Here is a 13,217-nt window from a genome sequence, read left to right on the forward strand (position 1 = left end):
TCAGTTGGTAGAGCACCTGCTTCACATGTGGAAGGCGGTGGGTTCAGTCCTCGGCATCTCCAGCCCAAAGGATCTCAGTGTAAGGCCTCTGCCTGAGAAGAACCTCAAAACCTGTTGTCAAAAGACAATGCTGAACCAAATGGCCTGACCATATAAAGGGGCTTCATGTATCCCTAGGTGTTTTCAGTAATGTTGCCTCTCTCTCCTCCCCCCTCTCTTTTTACAGGGCTCTTGCTACACACGGTGGAAACTGCATCTGTAAGTCCCTTACACTCCCTTCTGACATCACCCAGGAGCTTCCCTAACCTGGTCTTTGGGGTCTGCTGTTATCAGGGCTTGCTTCACCAAGGAAGCCAGCAGCTAAGCAAAACTTCATTCCCACCCATTGGTTGTAAATTAAAATGTCTGTCTGGTATTTTTCTTCTTCTGTGATGGGGCCTCTCCCTTAATTGCATATTTTAAATTGCGTGCACATCGCCCTCTGAATTTTTCTAAGGACGGAATGGCAAGGATTGGTTGGGCTGGATGATGCTTCAGCACTAAGGAATCCTGGTGGGGGCTTGCACGATGGTGACCTTCTGGAGAAAATGGGGTGTCAACCATATTTCAGCAGGAGGTGATGCAGCAGAACAGCCTTCCCTGATCTGGTGCCTTCCAGATATTTTGGACTACAGCCCCCATGAGTCCCAGCTAGTGAGCTGGAGGGCAGCACATGAGCGAAGGCTCCTCTAAACCCTTGACCAGAAGGAGGGCAGGGCTTGAGCAGAATGACCAACCACTGGGGAAAAACAGCCATGCTAGCTGTGGCATATGGGAGCTGTAGCTGAGGATAGCTGCTGTAGAGAAAGGATTCTTAAAACTTTTTGAAGCTGTGCTCCCATTTTAAAAATAAAATAAAATAGAACAATCATGTTCCCTTCCCAACAGCTGAGGGGGAATAATGTTATACACACACACACACATTTATATTGCCTTGTGTGTTAAAACATTTGTTAATTTTGCAATCATAAAGACTAGACACTTAAAAAAGAGAGGCTTCTTTATTCTGTACTACAGGCACACAAGGAGATTGTGAATTCAGGGAATGGTACATGGTTGCATGGTCACCAATAGCAACATATTAAATTAGGAATTAATATACTATTATTATAATAATGCCTCTTTTTCTTTTCTTCTAGTGCCCTGCTGCTAAGATTAATGGTATGTGAAACTTACAGTGTCTCATATACAGCATCAAAGGATAGTCATTTTGGGGAACTGTAGAAGAAACTTGGCTAAACTCTTTTTCTTTTCTTTTTGCAACAGCTTCAGAAGTCTGTGGAGACATAGAGAGGTATTTCTAAAGTGCGAGCAGCCCAAACCCCTTATTTTTAAGATACAAAAATTAAAAAAAGAACCGGGGGGACGGGGACAGGAGGTCTTGATGGACACCAAGGGAGGTGCCTATGAGGGCCAGGTTTGGGACCCTAGATTCAGAACCATCTTCCTAAGTTTGCATTTGTCACATATAAAATTACAATTGCAAATCTTAGGAACATAACATAGGAAGCTGCCTTGGTCTCTCTGCCTCAGTATTGGTCACACTGACTGGCAGTGGCTCTCCAGGGTTTCAGATGGATGCAAAGCAATGCTCTGTATCTATGGCCCCCCCACCCCACCCATCTTTCTTTTGCAGGGAGCAATGCATAATAACTGGCATTGCTGGATGAGGTAGATGTATAGCTGGGAAACCAAGCTGAAGTCAGTTCCAAAATGGAAGGCAGGCAAGGAAGATGGGTTGGGTTAGGCTTCTGGTTAGGCGAGGTCAAGAGATGGGCTGTAAAAGAGTGGTACGTGTGTAGTTTTCATGTGCTTCAAAAAGTAGTGGGCTGGGCATAGAATTCTAGAGTTGGAAGGGGACCTGGGGGGTTATCTTGTGAAACCCCCTGCAATACAGTGGTACCTCGGGTTAAGTACTTAATTTGTTCCGGAGGTCCATACTTAACCTGAAACTATTCTTAACCTGAAGCACCACTTTAGCTAATGGGGCCTCCTGCTGCCGCTGAGCCGCCAGAGCACGATTTCTGTTCTCATCCTGAAGCAAAGTTCTTAACCTGAAGTGCTTTTTCTGGGTTAGCGGAGTCTGTAACCTGAAGCGTATGTAACCCGAGGTACCACTGCACTGGAATCGCAGCTAATAGCTCATCACAGCTACTAATCAGACAGCAGAAAATTGAACTAAGAAGACCCATAAATAGTAAGAAACTGGGAGGAGAAAGAGGGACCTCCTTGGAAAATATGACTCTACTTTCTTGGGATGGGGGAATTCCAGAGCTATAGATGGAATCTGGATCAGGCACACCCTTGTGTACTGCAGGCTATAGAAACTGGCTCACTCTAATCCACCAGTGGAATTTAGGCAGCCTCCTTTGAATTGTTACCTGTTCAGCCTATGTGTATTTCTCTCCCCCTCCGCCCACCTCTGTTTGTTCCCAGGATGGATGTCAAAACATCACCAAACCTCACCCATATTGTATGCGACAATGTAAGTGGTTTACATCCCCGTGCTACGTTTTCAGAACCAAATAAAGATCTGCTGATGTGCAGGGGCCCCAGAAAGTACGCTGGGAGTGGTACTCAATTCACACCACTGCTGTGTTTGTGGCAAGCCCACTAGGAGTAGGTGGTGTGCAAGGCAAAACAACAACAACACCCCCCCAAACTACACACACACACATTGGTAGAAGCCAAACTGGGCTTTACCTAGCAGGCTGGAAGGAATACTAAGAACATGAGAACAGCCTGCTGGTTCAGGCCAATGGTCCATCTAAGTCCAGCATCCTGTTCTCACAGGGGCCCACCAGAAACCTCCATGGGAATCCCACAAGCAGGTTCCAAGCTCTTTCCCCTCCTGTGCTTTCCTCCAACTGGAGTTCAAAAGCATTGCCATAGCCATTATGGCTAGAAGCCACTGATAGCCCTCTCCTTCATGACTTTTGTCTACTCCTAGGTAGGTGGCTTCTACTGCCTCCCTGTGGCAGCAAGTTCCATAGCTTAACTTCCATCAGAGGAAATGGCTGGAATCCAAAATCCCCAATTGGTTGGGCTGGCGGAGGTTTGGATGAGGCAGAGCCGTCCCTCCACCCAGCCCTGCAATTGTTCCGCTAGTCCCTCTGCGGGGGTGGGACCAGGGCCCTGTTCCTTTTAATGAATAGGCCTCCACTGTCTTCCTGTACACAAGAGGCAATATTGCGAAGGTTCCCCCATTTCTCTCCTCAGCTCCAGAACCTGACTGAAGTGAACAGCACTTTCATCGTTGGCGCCTTGGAACTTGTGCTAAGGAAGACGAGTGAGGAGGTTTCATTAGATATCGTCAGGGTGCTCTTCAGTGAAGTGGATGGGGAGGAGCTGGAGAAAGCACTGGAGGCATTTGATCGCAAGGTATATATAAAAAATGTGTTAATCCTGTTGGGAGCCGCCCAGATGGGTGGGGTATAAATAATAAATGATGATGATGATGATGATGACTCCACCCCCTGCCTTTTTTTCTTCACTTCCTCATGAGCTTCGGTTTCCCAGCTAGAAACTCCTCAAGGTCAGCTTTTTGCTTTCCAGATCATGAACTCTTCCCTGATCTCCCCCAAATGGAAAACTATCATACTGAGGGCTCTGTGGGATGAGAAGCTGAGAAACGAGGATCGTTTCAATGAGACAGCCTTTGTGACGTCCTGGTTCCAGAAGAGGCTTCGGCTTTTCATCTCGGCCATCTCTGTCGACATGCTTCAGTGCCTTCACAATGAGACAATGGGATGCAAACAGTACCAGGCAATGTATGGGTTGTGTTCATGTTGCTGTGACTATGACCAAGAGTCTCTCTACGCTACCCTTTCATTGCTCAATGTCCTTCAACTTCACCAGGGGTTAAAAATGTCTGCCTGCACCTCAGCTAAAAGGGAAGGTCTTTTGAAGACAATAAACCACATTTCCCCAACTAGGGATGCCAGCAAATCCCATCAAAAACAGAAAAGCAGAATTTCCCCCCAGTTTCATTGGAGGTTATGAACAGAAATCACAAGCTGAGCAGTTGTAGCTATTATCAAGTTTTTCAGTCTGGAAAGGACTGCTATTTTCTGCATTTCTTTTTACTCCACCCTTCAACTGAAATTAATTACATAATTAATTACACATTTTATTATGTTAGTTTTAACGTAGTGGAAAATGAGTTGAACAATGTTGGTTTTAGCAGAAGCCGAACTGTAGCGGAATGGAAACAGCTCTGACTGTGATGGAGATAGGATGGAATGGAAATTACTGCTTCCTTTACATCCATACTTCCAGCGCTCAAAACTGCAATAATTTGAAAATGTGATTTCCCCAACCCCACTGGTTCTCCTGAGTGCAATTTACTCTCCCACCCTGAATCCATAGCCTTATCCTTTGTGGAAGGGGAGCCGGACAAGCATATAAAATCATGAACGAAGACTAATCTTTTTCTTTCTCTTCTCTTTTGCCCACCAATCTGTCCAACAACATACTTTTTCTTCCCAGCGTTAAAGGTCTCGATGCACAGTTTACCAAGATGAGTTCTCAGCTCCAAGAGGAAGTCTTTCAGTCTTTCCAGCTTTCTTATCTGAAAGGGTTGAATTCTAACGGTAAGGGGCAATTCTGCCTGTTTCTGGCAATTCAGGGACCCAATCTGACCACTCTTAAATGTTTTGCAATTATTCTGTGAATTTCAGTTCCCTCAGTTTCTCACGTTTTTACAGTTCCTAATTCAATTCTCCACATTTTGCAGTAAACTGAGATTTATTTATTTTTTTGAAAAACTCTTCTTGGGAAAATTCACCACCGTGAATTTTTACACATTTTTACATGTACTTCTGACTTGTGTACATATTTTGCAAGCAGCTTTCTGTAATATGATGCACCTTTGTATGCTATCTTCACTAATATATTCATTTTTATGCATACTTCCTTTTTTATGCATAATATATGCATGTTTGTAAACATTTTGTTGGAGAACTGTGTTGTAAAATTTGGATAAGAACAAATTTCAAAGGATAGCTATGTTTTAGAAAATTTAAATTTGATAGATCTGCTTTCAGATGTGAACTGAATTGAATTTCTCTCCCACCCCTAACTCCAATTCAGTTTTTTAAAGCTTAATCAGTGGCCCATGCCTGGGCGGCAAACATCCTATAACAGTGACAGGGAACCCGCAGGTCTCCCAATGCTGTTAGACTACAACTCCCATAATTCTTGACCATTACTCATGCTGGCTGGGGCTGATGGGAGTTGGGTTCTAACAACAGCTGGAGTGACACATGTTTCCCTGCCCCTGTTCTATAAGGTTGTCTGACAGCTCAGTAATCCAGGGCTTGAATTTATATACTGTAGAGCCAAAACACATGCGGTTCCCACCCATTTGATTTGGGGAAAAGCAAAATTGACACAAAATCACAGGGCTGAAAGAGGCAAATGTCATTAGTCAACCTCTGTTTCAACCCAAAATCAAACAGTAGCCCCTGTTCAAGATCATGTTTCCCATCATCCCCAACCCACATGGCTGTAGTAGCTGGGGCCAGTGGCGTAACGTGGGTTGTCAGCACCTGGGGCAAGGCAAGTAATTTGCGCCCCCTAACCCATGGATTTGCGCCCCCTAACCCGTGGATTTGCGCCCCCTAACCCTAACCCCCAGATGTTGCACCCGGTGCGGCCGGCCCCCCCTGCACCCCCACGCTACACCACTGGCTGGGGCTGATGGGAACTTTAGTCAAAAACATCTGGAGGGCATCAGGTTGGCAAAGGCCAGCCCGAGGAAAGTGCAGAGATAACCCCTGTGGACACTTGTAGCTTGTAGAGCTTCAGGAATTGAATTTGAACTGCAGGCATCGACTTGCTCATTTTTTGGTCAGCCAGCCATCATTCTATCATTAAAAAATATTTATGAGCATGAGACAGCTGTTAGGCCAGAGCTTCCTGAGGCTGCTAGGCAGAAGCATGCATGTTTGGTGTGTGTGTTTATATATATGAACTGCATGTGGTTTTGTATGAATGTGTCAGTATTTGATAATGATGGCCGGGTAACAGCATGGTCTTTGAGGTCTCCGGCGATGAGTAGGTGCTATAGGCCACTTGCAACTTGAACCCCCATCCCAATCTGAAATATGGGTGATAATAATACCGTTCTGCCTTACAGGGTTGTTGTAAGGCTTGCTATGTGCAAAACATAGGAAGAAACATCAGAACATAGGAAGCTGCCTTATTCTGAGTCAGACTATTGGTTCATCTAGCTCAGACTTGTCTACACTGATGGGCAGGGGTTCTCCAAGGTTTGAGGGCAGGGGTCTCACTGACGGACTCACTGTGTGGCCAGACAGATGCTTTGCCCCATTGAAGTGCTCTGCATCAGTGCTAATTATTAATATTACTGTAAAGCTCCAGCTTCATTGCTAAAAAATAGCATTTGAATATCAGTTGTGAAATTGTTGTGACAAATGTTTCTGATATGTACTGAAGTTCTCACCCTGAGCCAGCATGGGGATACTGTAGATAGTTCAGGTCCACATATGCAAATAAGGGATCAAAAGTGACATTCAGTGATTGGATAGTTACAGAAAATGGTTACTGTTGCGTTCTAGTGGAGCTCTATATAAGCAGGCTGGCTGAACCCTTCAGTTCAGTTCTGTTCTGGCCTGTGAATAAACAAGAGCTGTTTGAAGAATCGCTGTGTCGTCTGATATGTTCACCTACTGTAAAGCTTCAGCTTCATTGCTAAAAAATAGCATTTGAATATCAGTTGTGAAATTGTTGTGACAAATGTTTCTAATAATGGTTTTTCTTTTGGTGCGGAGGGGGCATTACAGTTCTCCAAGTTATGAAATTTAAAAGATTTCACTGTTTTTATCTGCTTCTCTCTCTCCCTGCCCCTTCCTGTCCTTTGGATTCTTAGACTCTTCTCTCCGCTGTTTCTCTGCAAATTCCAGCTTCTCCGACTTCTTAGAAGAGATGTTTCAGAGCTTTGCCAGCCTCCTGACTCTGAGAGATCTGCAGACCCTCATTCCCACATCGGACCTCCAAAAGGTGCTTTTGCTGCTGCAGTTCCGTCAAAACATCTGTGGAAAGATGATGCATTTATTCATTCATTACGATGATTTATTATTTCATATTATAAGCTACCCCTCCTCCCGAAGGGAGTCAAGGGCAGCTCATGATTATCAAATTGACATACAGTGGTACCTTGGGTTAAGTACTTAATTCATTACGGAGGTCCATTCTTAACCTGAAACTGTTCTTAACCTGAAGCACCTCTTTAGCTAATGGGGCCTCCTGCTGCTGCCGCGCCACTACCGCACAATTTCTGTTCTCATCCTGAAGCAAAGTTCTTAAGCCGAGGTAATATTTCTGGGCTAGCGGAGTCTATAACCTGAAGCGTATGTAACCTGAAGCGTATGTAACCTGAGGTGCCACTGTAAAAGCAATTTTAAAAGAACACTGTAGCATGATGCAGAAAGGAGCTGAAAGCAGCAGTGTAAAAACTTCATACCACTATCGATCAAAAGCCATAATAGCTATTTAAATAAAAAGCCTTTACATGTTCCCTGAATGCAGGAAAGGAGGGAGATTGCTTAATTTGTCTTGGAAAGGCATTTCGTAGTCAGGATGCCAGCACCACGAATGAGACGTGTGTGTATGTGTGTGTGTGTGTGTAGAAACCATCCTACTGTAAGAAGGTAAATTTAGCTGTTGTTGCTCCACCCACTTTTGCCTTTGGACCCACCCACGATGGGCACATGGCCCTTAGAAAGTTGCCCAGAAGGGAATGCAGCCCTTACGATGATAAAGTTTCCCTTCCCCTCCACATCGTTTGGTCTGTACAGCTTGTGGCTCCCCAAGGCTTATGAGACAAAACCACTGTTTAAATAGCACCAAAGAGAAAATTTATTCTGAAGGTCTGCATAACTGTTTTTGTAGCCTGCTCAACTGCAGCGCAGAATCATTGTGCAAATATTTTGTTTTTGTATAATAACCAGCCTCTTTTTAAATTGCATTTTTATAACCCAAGTCTATTCTTTCAAATTATAATGGTGGTTTTTTATGCTTTTGTTTTCAGATTGTGAATACAGTCTCTCCAGATGCTCTGGCTGACTTATTTGCCAGAGAGGGATTTCTCAATGACAAGCCTTTCTTGACTGCTGTGTTACGGAACTATAAGCAGAATGGAGCCTTTATTGATAAATTTAACCAGAAAAATGTTACTGTAAGTGGGGGGAAATGACAGAAATGGTTTCTGTTCTTTTCTTTTTTAAATCCACACTGAAGAAAGGAGGAGATATAGCAGATGTGGAGAACCTTTGGTCCTCCAGATATGCTGAACTCCAACTCTCATCATGCCTGCCCATTGGACATTCTTCCTTGGGCTGATGGGAGTTGTAGTTCAGCAACATCTGGAGGGCCAAAGATTCCCCACACCTGGGATATAGCAACATACAGGAAAAATGCAACTCTCATATTTTAAAACTGATTGGACATAATGTCTTTACTTTTATGTAGCATAAGAACACCCAAAAACTTTAGTCCTTCTGCTTATGGAGATAGAAAGGAAGAGGAGGGTTGTGCCCAGGTGGTGCAGAGGAGTGTTGGGAAATGGGATTTCCTCTGAGAGAGGTCAGATATGGATCTGAGCAGCAGAAGATGTTGGGGGCTTGCAAAAGGTGTCTCTGGTTTTAAGGTGGGCTCTTGGGCCTCCAAGCTTGAATCCTGGATGCTGGTTTCCAGCAGTACCACTGTAAGATAGGATGCTGAACCAGATGGGTCATTGGCCTCTTCTGATGTTCTTATGATTCTGAGCCTGACATTTGCCATGGCACCTCTCAGGTGGGCGCCATTGCCATTATAGGAGAACAAGGGAGGTGTTCGTGGTGAGTTCCGGGATCTCTTTTTCTAGAAAATAACATTGCATATAAGTTTCAACCACACTATTGTACAAGCTTTGGACAAGCTCTGAAGCTCATGAGATCAAGCTAGGGCCAAAATGTGAGACTGGGGTTACATTGACATGTAATGTACTCTTCTCATTCAGGTGGATTTTGAAAGTTCATCCTCCTGTATGTTCTACCTCTCACTTTCTAGCAGATCCAGGCTTTGCAGCACCTGATTTCTAATGCTCAAAAATTATTTTTGTGGCCTTCCTTTGGCAGGGCATCCTTCCAAATGACACCAAGGCAGCTCTCTTGGCTGGTGTGTGGCCGACTGTAGTTTCTAGCAGCAACGACACAGAAGTGGACATGTGGCTCAGTGGCCGCCTGGCTCCCTACTTCATGTTCCTCGATGGTGACCTGCTCAATGCAAGTGAGACCATGAATACCAGCTGTGTGTCGTTCCGTAAAATGTAAGCGTTCTTGTTTCCGATTTGGGCATGTGCATGTAGAGGTGGATTGAGAGGTCTCACTGGGCGTGGAGCCTTGAGGGCTTCACAGGGGGCTCCACAACTATGATGCAGAATGGAATACAAGAGGCGGGGGGTGGATTTTGGTGTCACACAGGACACCCCTGAAATTTGAAAGCTTAAGGTCTGCCACTGGTGTATCTCTGTCATAACAGATAGCAGTTAGTGCACAAGAGTTACAGATTCAGATTTCATTGAGCTGTGAAACAGTCTCCAGCTTGGGCAAGTCTTATCACCTAACCTGTTTCGTAAGGCTGTTATGAAGGCAGAGGAGAATTGCATTGCAGTGCTTTGGAGTTTTTCGCCTTCACATTCTTGAAGCAGCAGGGGCAGGCTTTTGTAGCCAGGTTCAAAGGCTTGGTTCTGAATATATTCAAAATGAAATTACATATTTCTGTTGAGCTAATGCTATTATTAACAGGAACAATGAATTTATTACCTGTCCTTCACCAGCAGGTTACAGGGTGGGTTATGTCAATTTAACATTCAAAATTAAAAACAGTTAAAACAGATTACAATCACAGGAATAGGGTGGGCCCTGAAAACACAGATCTCAGGTGCCAAAGGCCGGTGTAAAGAGGTGAATATTCAGCATTTGCTGAAAGTTGTATAGTGAATAAGCTGGATACATCTCTGAAGAGGGAATTCAACAACTTAGGGCTGCCGCAGAGAATGCCCTCTCCTGCCTCTCTCCCAAATGTCGGGGGGGGGGAGATGGAACTACCAAGAGGGCCCCCTCTGCTGACCTTAACACCTGAGACAGTCTGTAGGGAAGGAGGTAGTCTTTCAAATATTGAGGCCTAAATTTGGCATCCTCAAATGGATCTTCTCAACAATGGATCTTCTTGGTTTCTCCTGGCGGCCACACAAGGCAATTCACCCCACTCATAGGTCTGAACTGCAAAGCAAAGAAACAATAAAGTTTTATTTGTGTGCCTTAACTTCCATTGTTTCTGTCCGCAGTGTGCAGAAGCTGAACAAAAATACAGGCATGTCCCAAGATAAGGAGGAAGAAGTGTACTATTCCATCAAAGCTTACCTGGCAGGTAAGTCAATATCCAGGCTGGAGCCACAGAAAGATGAAGCTGCTTTCACAACCTAATATAGAACTGTGGCTGCTCTTTATTAAGCACCCTTTCTGATTTGTTTGCACCCTTCCACATGTTAAGGAACCTCTGAAATGGACTTGTGTGTCTTCTAATTTTGTCAGCAGAGTACAAGTTGTCCTGTCATTCCCTCTTCAAAAGAGACCTTTACCTTCCCTCACAGCTTATCCCCATTCTATAGCTTGTATTTTTACTTCAAGCAGTGAGAACGTTAGAACATTGTGTTGCATTGCAGCCAGTTGCTCAGAGGGGCTTGCAGGTGTCAGGTGATCAAATGCAAAAAAGCAGGGATTAGCAGTGGGCCTGGTATATATATGAGACATTTGAGGCCTTGCTCCATTTTGAGAACCTTCATTGATCTATGTTGCAGCTGCCCAAGTGAAGCCCCGCTGCTACAATCCCAGTGATAAAGAGACATCGGATTGGCTTGTCACGTATCTTGGGAATTACATCCGTTACAGCAATGCCAGGGACATGCGTTTACTCACAAACAACAATGCAACCATAGTAAGTATTTCTGCTGGATTTGCTTTCGGTGCAGATATTATCTGGAGATGATGTGGTGGTGCTGATCAAGTCCTCAATGGAAAATTATGGAAAATTCACTGAAAACTGGAAATAGAATATCAAGCTCTGAAACTGAGTTGGGATTTCAGAGAATTCTAACAGGAATGGGAGCAGAAATTGCCAATGTTTGTTCATTCCTCCCATGTCTGGAATGGAAATCAATCCAGGGAATATGATTGACATTTGCAGCTGTTGCTGCTTTCAGTTCACAAACGGTGCATCATTGATTATGCATCCCACTTTGCATTGCGTTTCCTCCAGCAAGCACTTACATGGCTGTGTCTTTTCCTAGTTCCAAGATATTGCCTTCAACCCAGACAACCTGGTGCTCATCAACAGAAACAGGCTCCGTAAAGACTTGGCAGAGATGTATGCTGAGGCCCTCTTTGCCGTTGATTCCGATTTCAATCTTGAGAGGTAGGTGTGGGAGCGACTGTTTATGAAGTGGCTAAAAGAGCCGTTGGCCAATCCGGGGCCCTCCAAATGTTTTGGACCGCATCTAGGCATGGGGGAGAAATTCAGTTCAGTTTTCATTCAGAGGTGAATGTACCCAAATTTGCACTTCCTGAAAAAGGATGTGAAATGAAATACAGGCCATCCTTCAAAATTTGCAGATTTCCAAACCTTTCAGTACAGTTCTCAAACCAAGTCATATGTACAAAAATACATATTATAGATAAAGGCTGCATAAAAACACGCCTTTTAGTAAAAAAAAAAAAAGCATACAAAGATGCGTTATATGAGGGGAAATTGCTTGCATTTGGGGAAAATTGGCATAAAAATGTGAACCATAATAAATTGATGGCTTCTGCCCTTTCCCATGCACATTCACTCTATGCGCTTAGAACATCTGCTCGGGCTAATAAAAACCCTGTTGCTATAGCACAGAAAGCTCTGGCTGATTTTGAGAATCTTCTGTTCTGTCTCAACTGGATTGGTAGCACAGGTGCATCTCGTTCTCAGCGAGTTAGCAAAGGGCTCCGACTCAATCTAATAAGTCACCCAAATATCATGTATGAAGAAGCAAGAAACTAACACACCACCCACTTTCCTCCCAAGTCTTCCAGACCAGCTTATTTGCTTTGCTAGACGTTCAACCCAAATCTCCAGCCTTAGCTCTGACAAGGCCCTGAACCTCATTGTGCAGGTCAACCGCTACTGCAACTCCTCTCTGCCATCGGCATCTGACCGCCAGGTGAGACCCCTCCGAATTTTGTGATTGCACGTTGCACGTTTAGGATGCTTTCAGACATGGGGAATATTCTCTTAGTTTTCCTGATTATAATGCTAGCATTTCTGTCCCGTTTTCTAACAGTCCTGGCACACTGCCGTGACAGCTGTGTTTTGGAACTGTGCCCTTTTCATTGATGTATCTGCATGTCATACTAAATTTCATTCATGTCAGTGGGCGTGGTGTGCCACAACAACAAACGTCATTGGACAGCATATTGCATCTATTCCCCCATGAAAATGGCAGGAAAGAACTGTATGCTGGTATACCACCCCAGATTCCATCACTGTGCTCCCATGGTTTTCGGGGTCAAGGGGGGCTGCAAACAGATTTTTTTGGGAAGCAATCAACGCAGAAATGAGTGCTAAATATGCACTATATTTTGCTAGTTTTACAGAAGTGGCTTTTACATTGCATGAAAGCTTAACTATAATGGGGAAATGATCAGTAAGGAAAATGGGAAATGGAATAAACTGGTATGTGAATGCAGTCTTAGTGCTGTAAACTTGTAAGAGAGTAAACCTTACTGAACACATCAAGATATACTACTGAGTAAATGTGAGTAAACGGCGTTTCCATGCACTTCTCTGGTTTGCCAGAAGCGGCTTAGTCATGCTGGCCACATGACCCAGAAGCTGTATGCCGGCTCCCTTGGCCAGTAAAGCGAGATGAGCGCCGCAACCCCAGAGTCGGCCACGACTGGACCTAATGGTCAGGGGTCCCTTTACCTTAAATGTGCTTAGGATTGTGCCATCATAGACATGAAGGTGGGGATTCTTGTACAAAGAGCACCAGATGGTTTTGGAGACTAAACATCCCAAAGGTTTCCTTCCCCAAATACTTTTAAATTATATGTATTCATTTCTGGGCTATGGAAGAGGGTGAT

The 13,217-nt window shown here is 44.3% G+C and overlaps 1 protein-coding gene across 1 annotated transcript in view; it reads left to right on the forward strand.

Moving 5' to 3' along the window:
• Positions 1 to 13,217, forward strand: part of LOC308573660 (uncharacterized protein) — a 34,644-nt gene that overhangs the window by 4,119 nt on the left and 17,308 nt on the right. Inside the window, exons 3-16 of the mRNA XM_081170818.1 lie at positions 227 to 258; positions 1,179 to 1,200; positions 1,306 to 1,333; positions 2,476 to 2,524; positions 3,259 to 3,420; positions 3,595 to 3,809; positions 4,528 to 4,631; positions 6,932 to 7,062; positions 8,093 to 8,239; positions 9,180 to 9,370; positions 10,391 to 10,473; positions 10,904 to 11,040; positions 11,393 to 11,517; positions 12,160 to 12,295. Of these exons, the coding sequence (XP_081026944.1) occupies positions 227 to 258; positions 1,179 to 1,200; positions 1,306 to 1,333; positions 2,476 to 2,524; positions 3,259 to 3,420; positions 3,595 to 3,809; positions 4,528 to 4,631; positions 6,932 to 7,062; positions 8,093 to 8,239; positions 9,180 to 9,370; positions 10,391 to 10,473; positions 10,904 to 11,040; positions 11,393 to 11,517; positions 12,160 to 12,295 (1,562 nt within the window). The remainder of the gene's footprint in view (positions 1 to 226; positions 259 to 1,178; positions 1,201 to 1,305; positions 1,334 to 2,475; positions 2,525 to 3,258; positions 3,421 to 3,594; positions 3,810 to 4,527; positions 4,632 to 6,931; positions 7,063 to 8,092; positions 8,240 to 9,179; positions 9,371 to 10,390; positions 10,474 to 10,903; positions 11,041 to 11,392; positions 11,518 to 12,159; positions 12,296 to 13,217) is intronic.

This window comes from Podarcis bocagei, assembly GCF_964188305.1.
Source record: "Podarcis bocagei genome assembly, chromosome: 14".
NCBI classification, from domain to species: domain Eukaryota; kingdom Metazoa; phylum Chordata; class Lepidosauria; order Squamata; family Lacertidae; genus Podarcis; species Podarcis bocagei.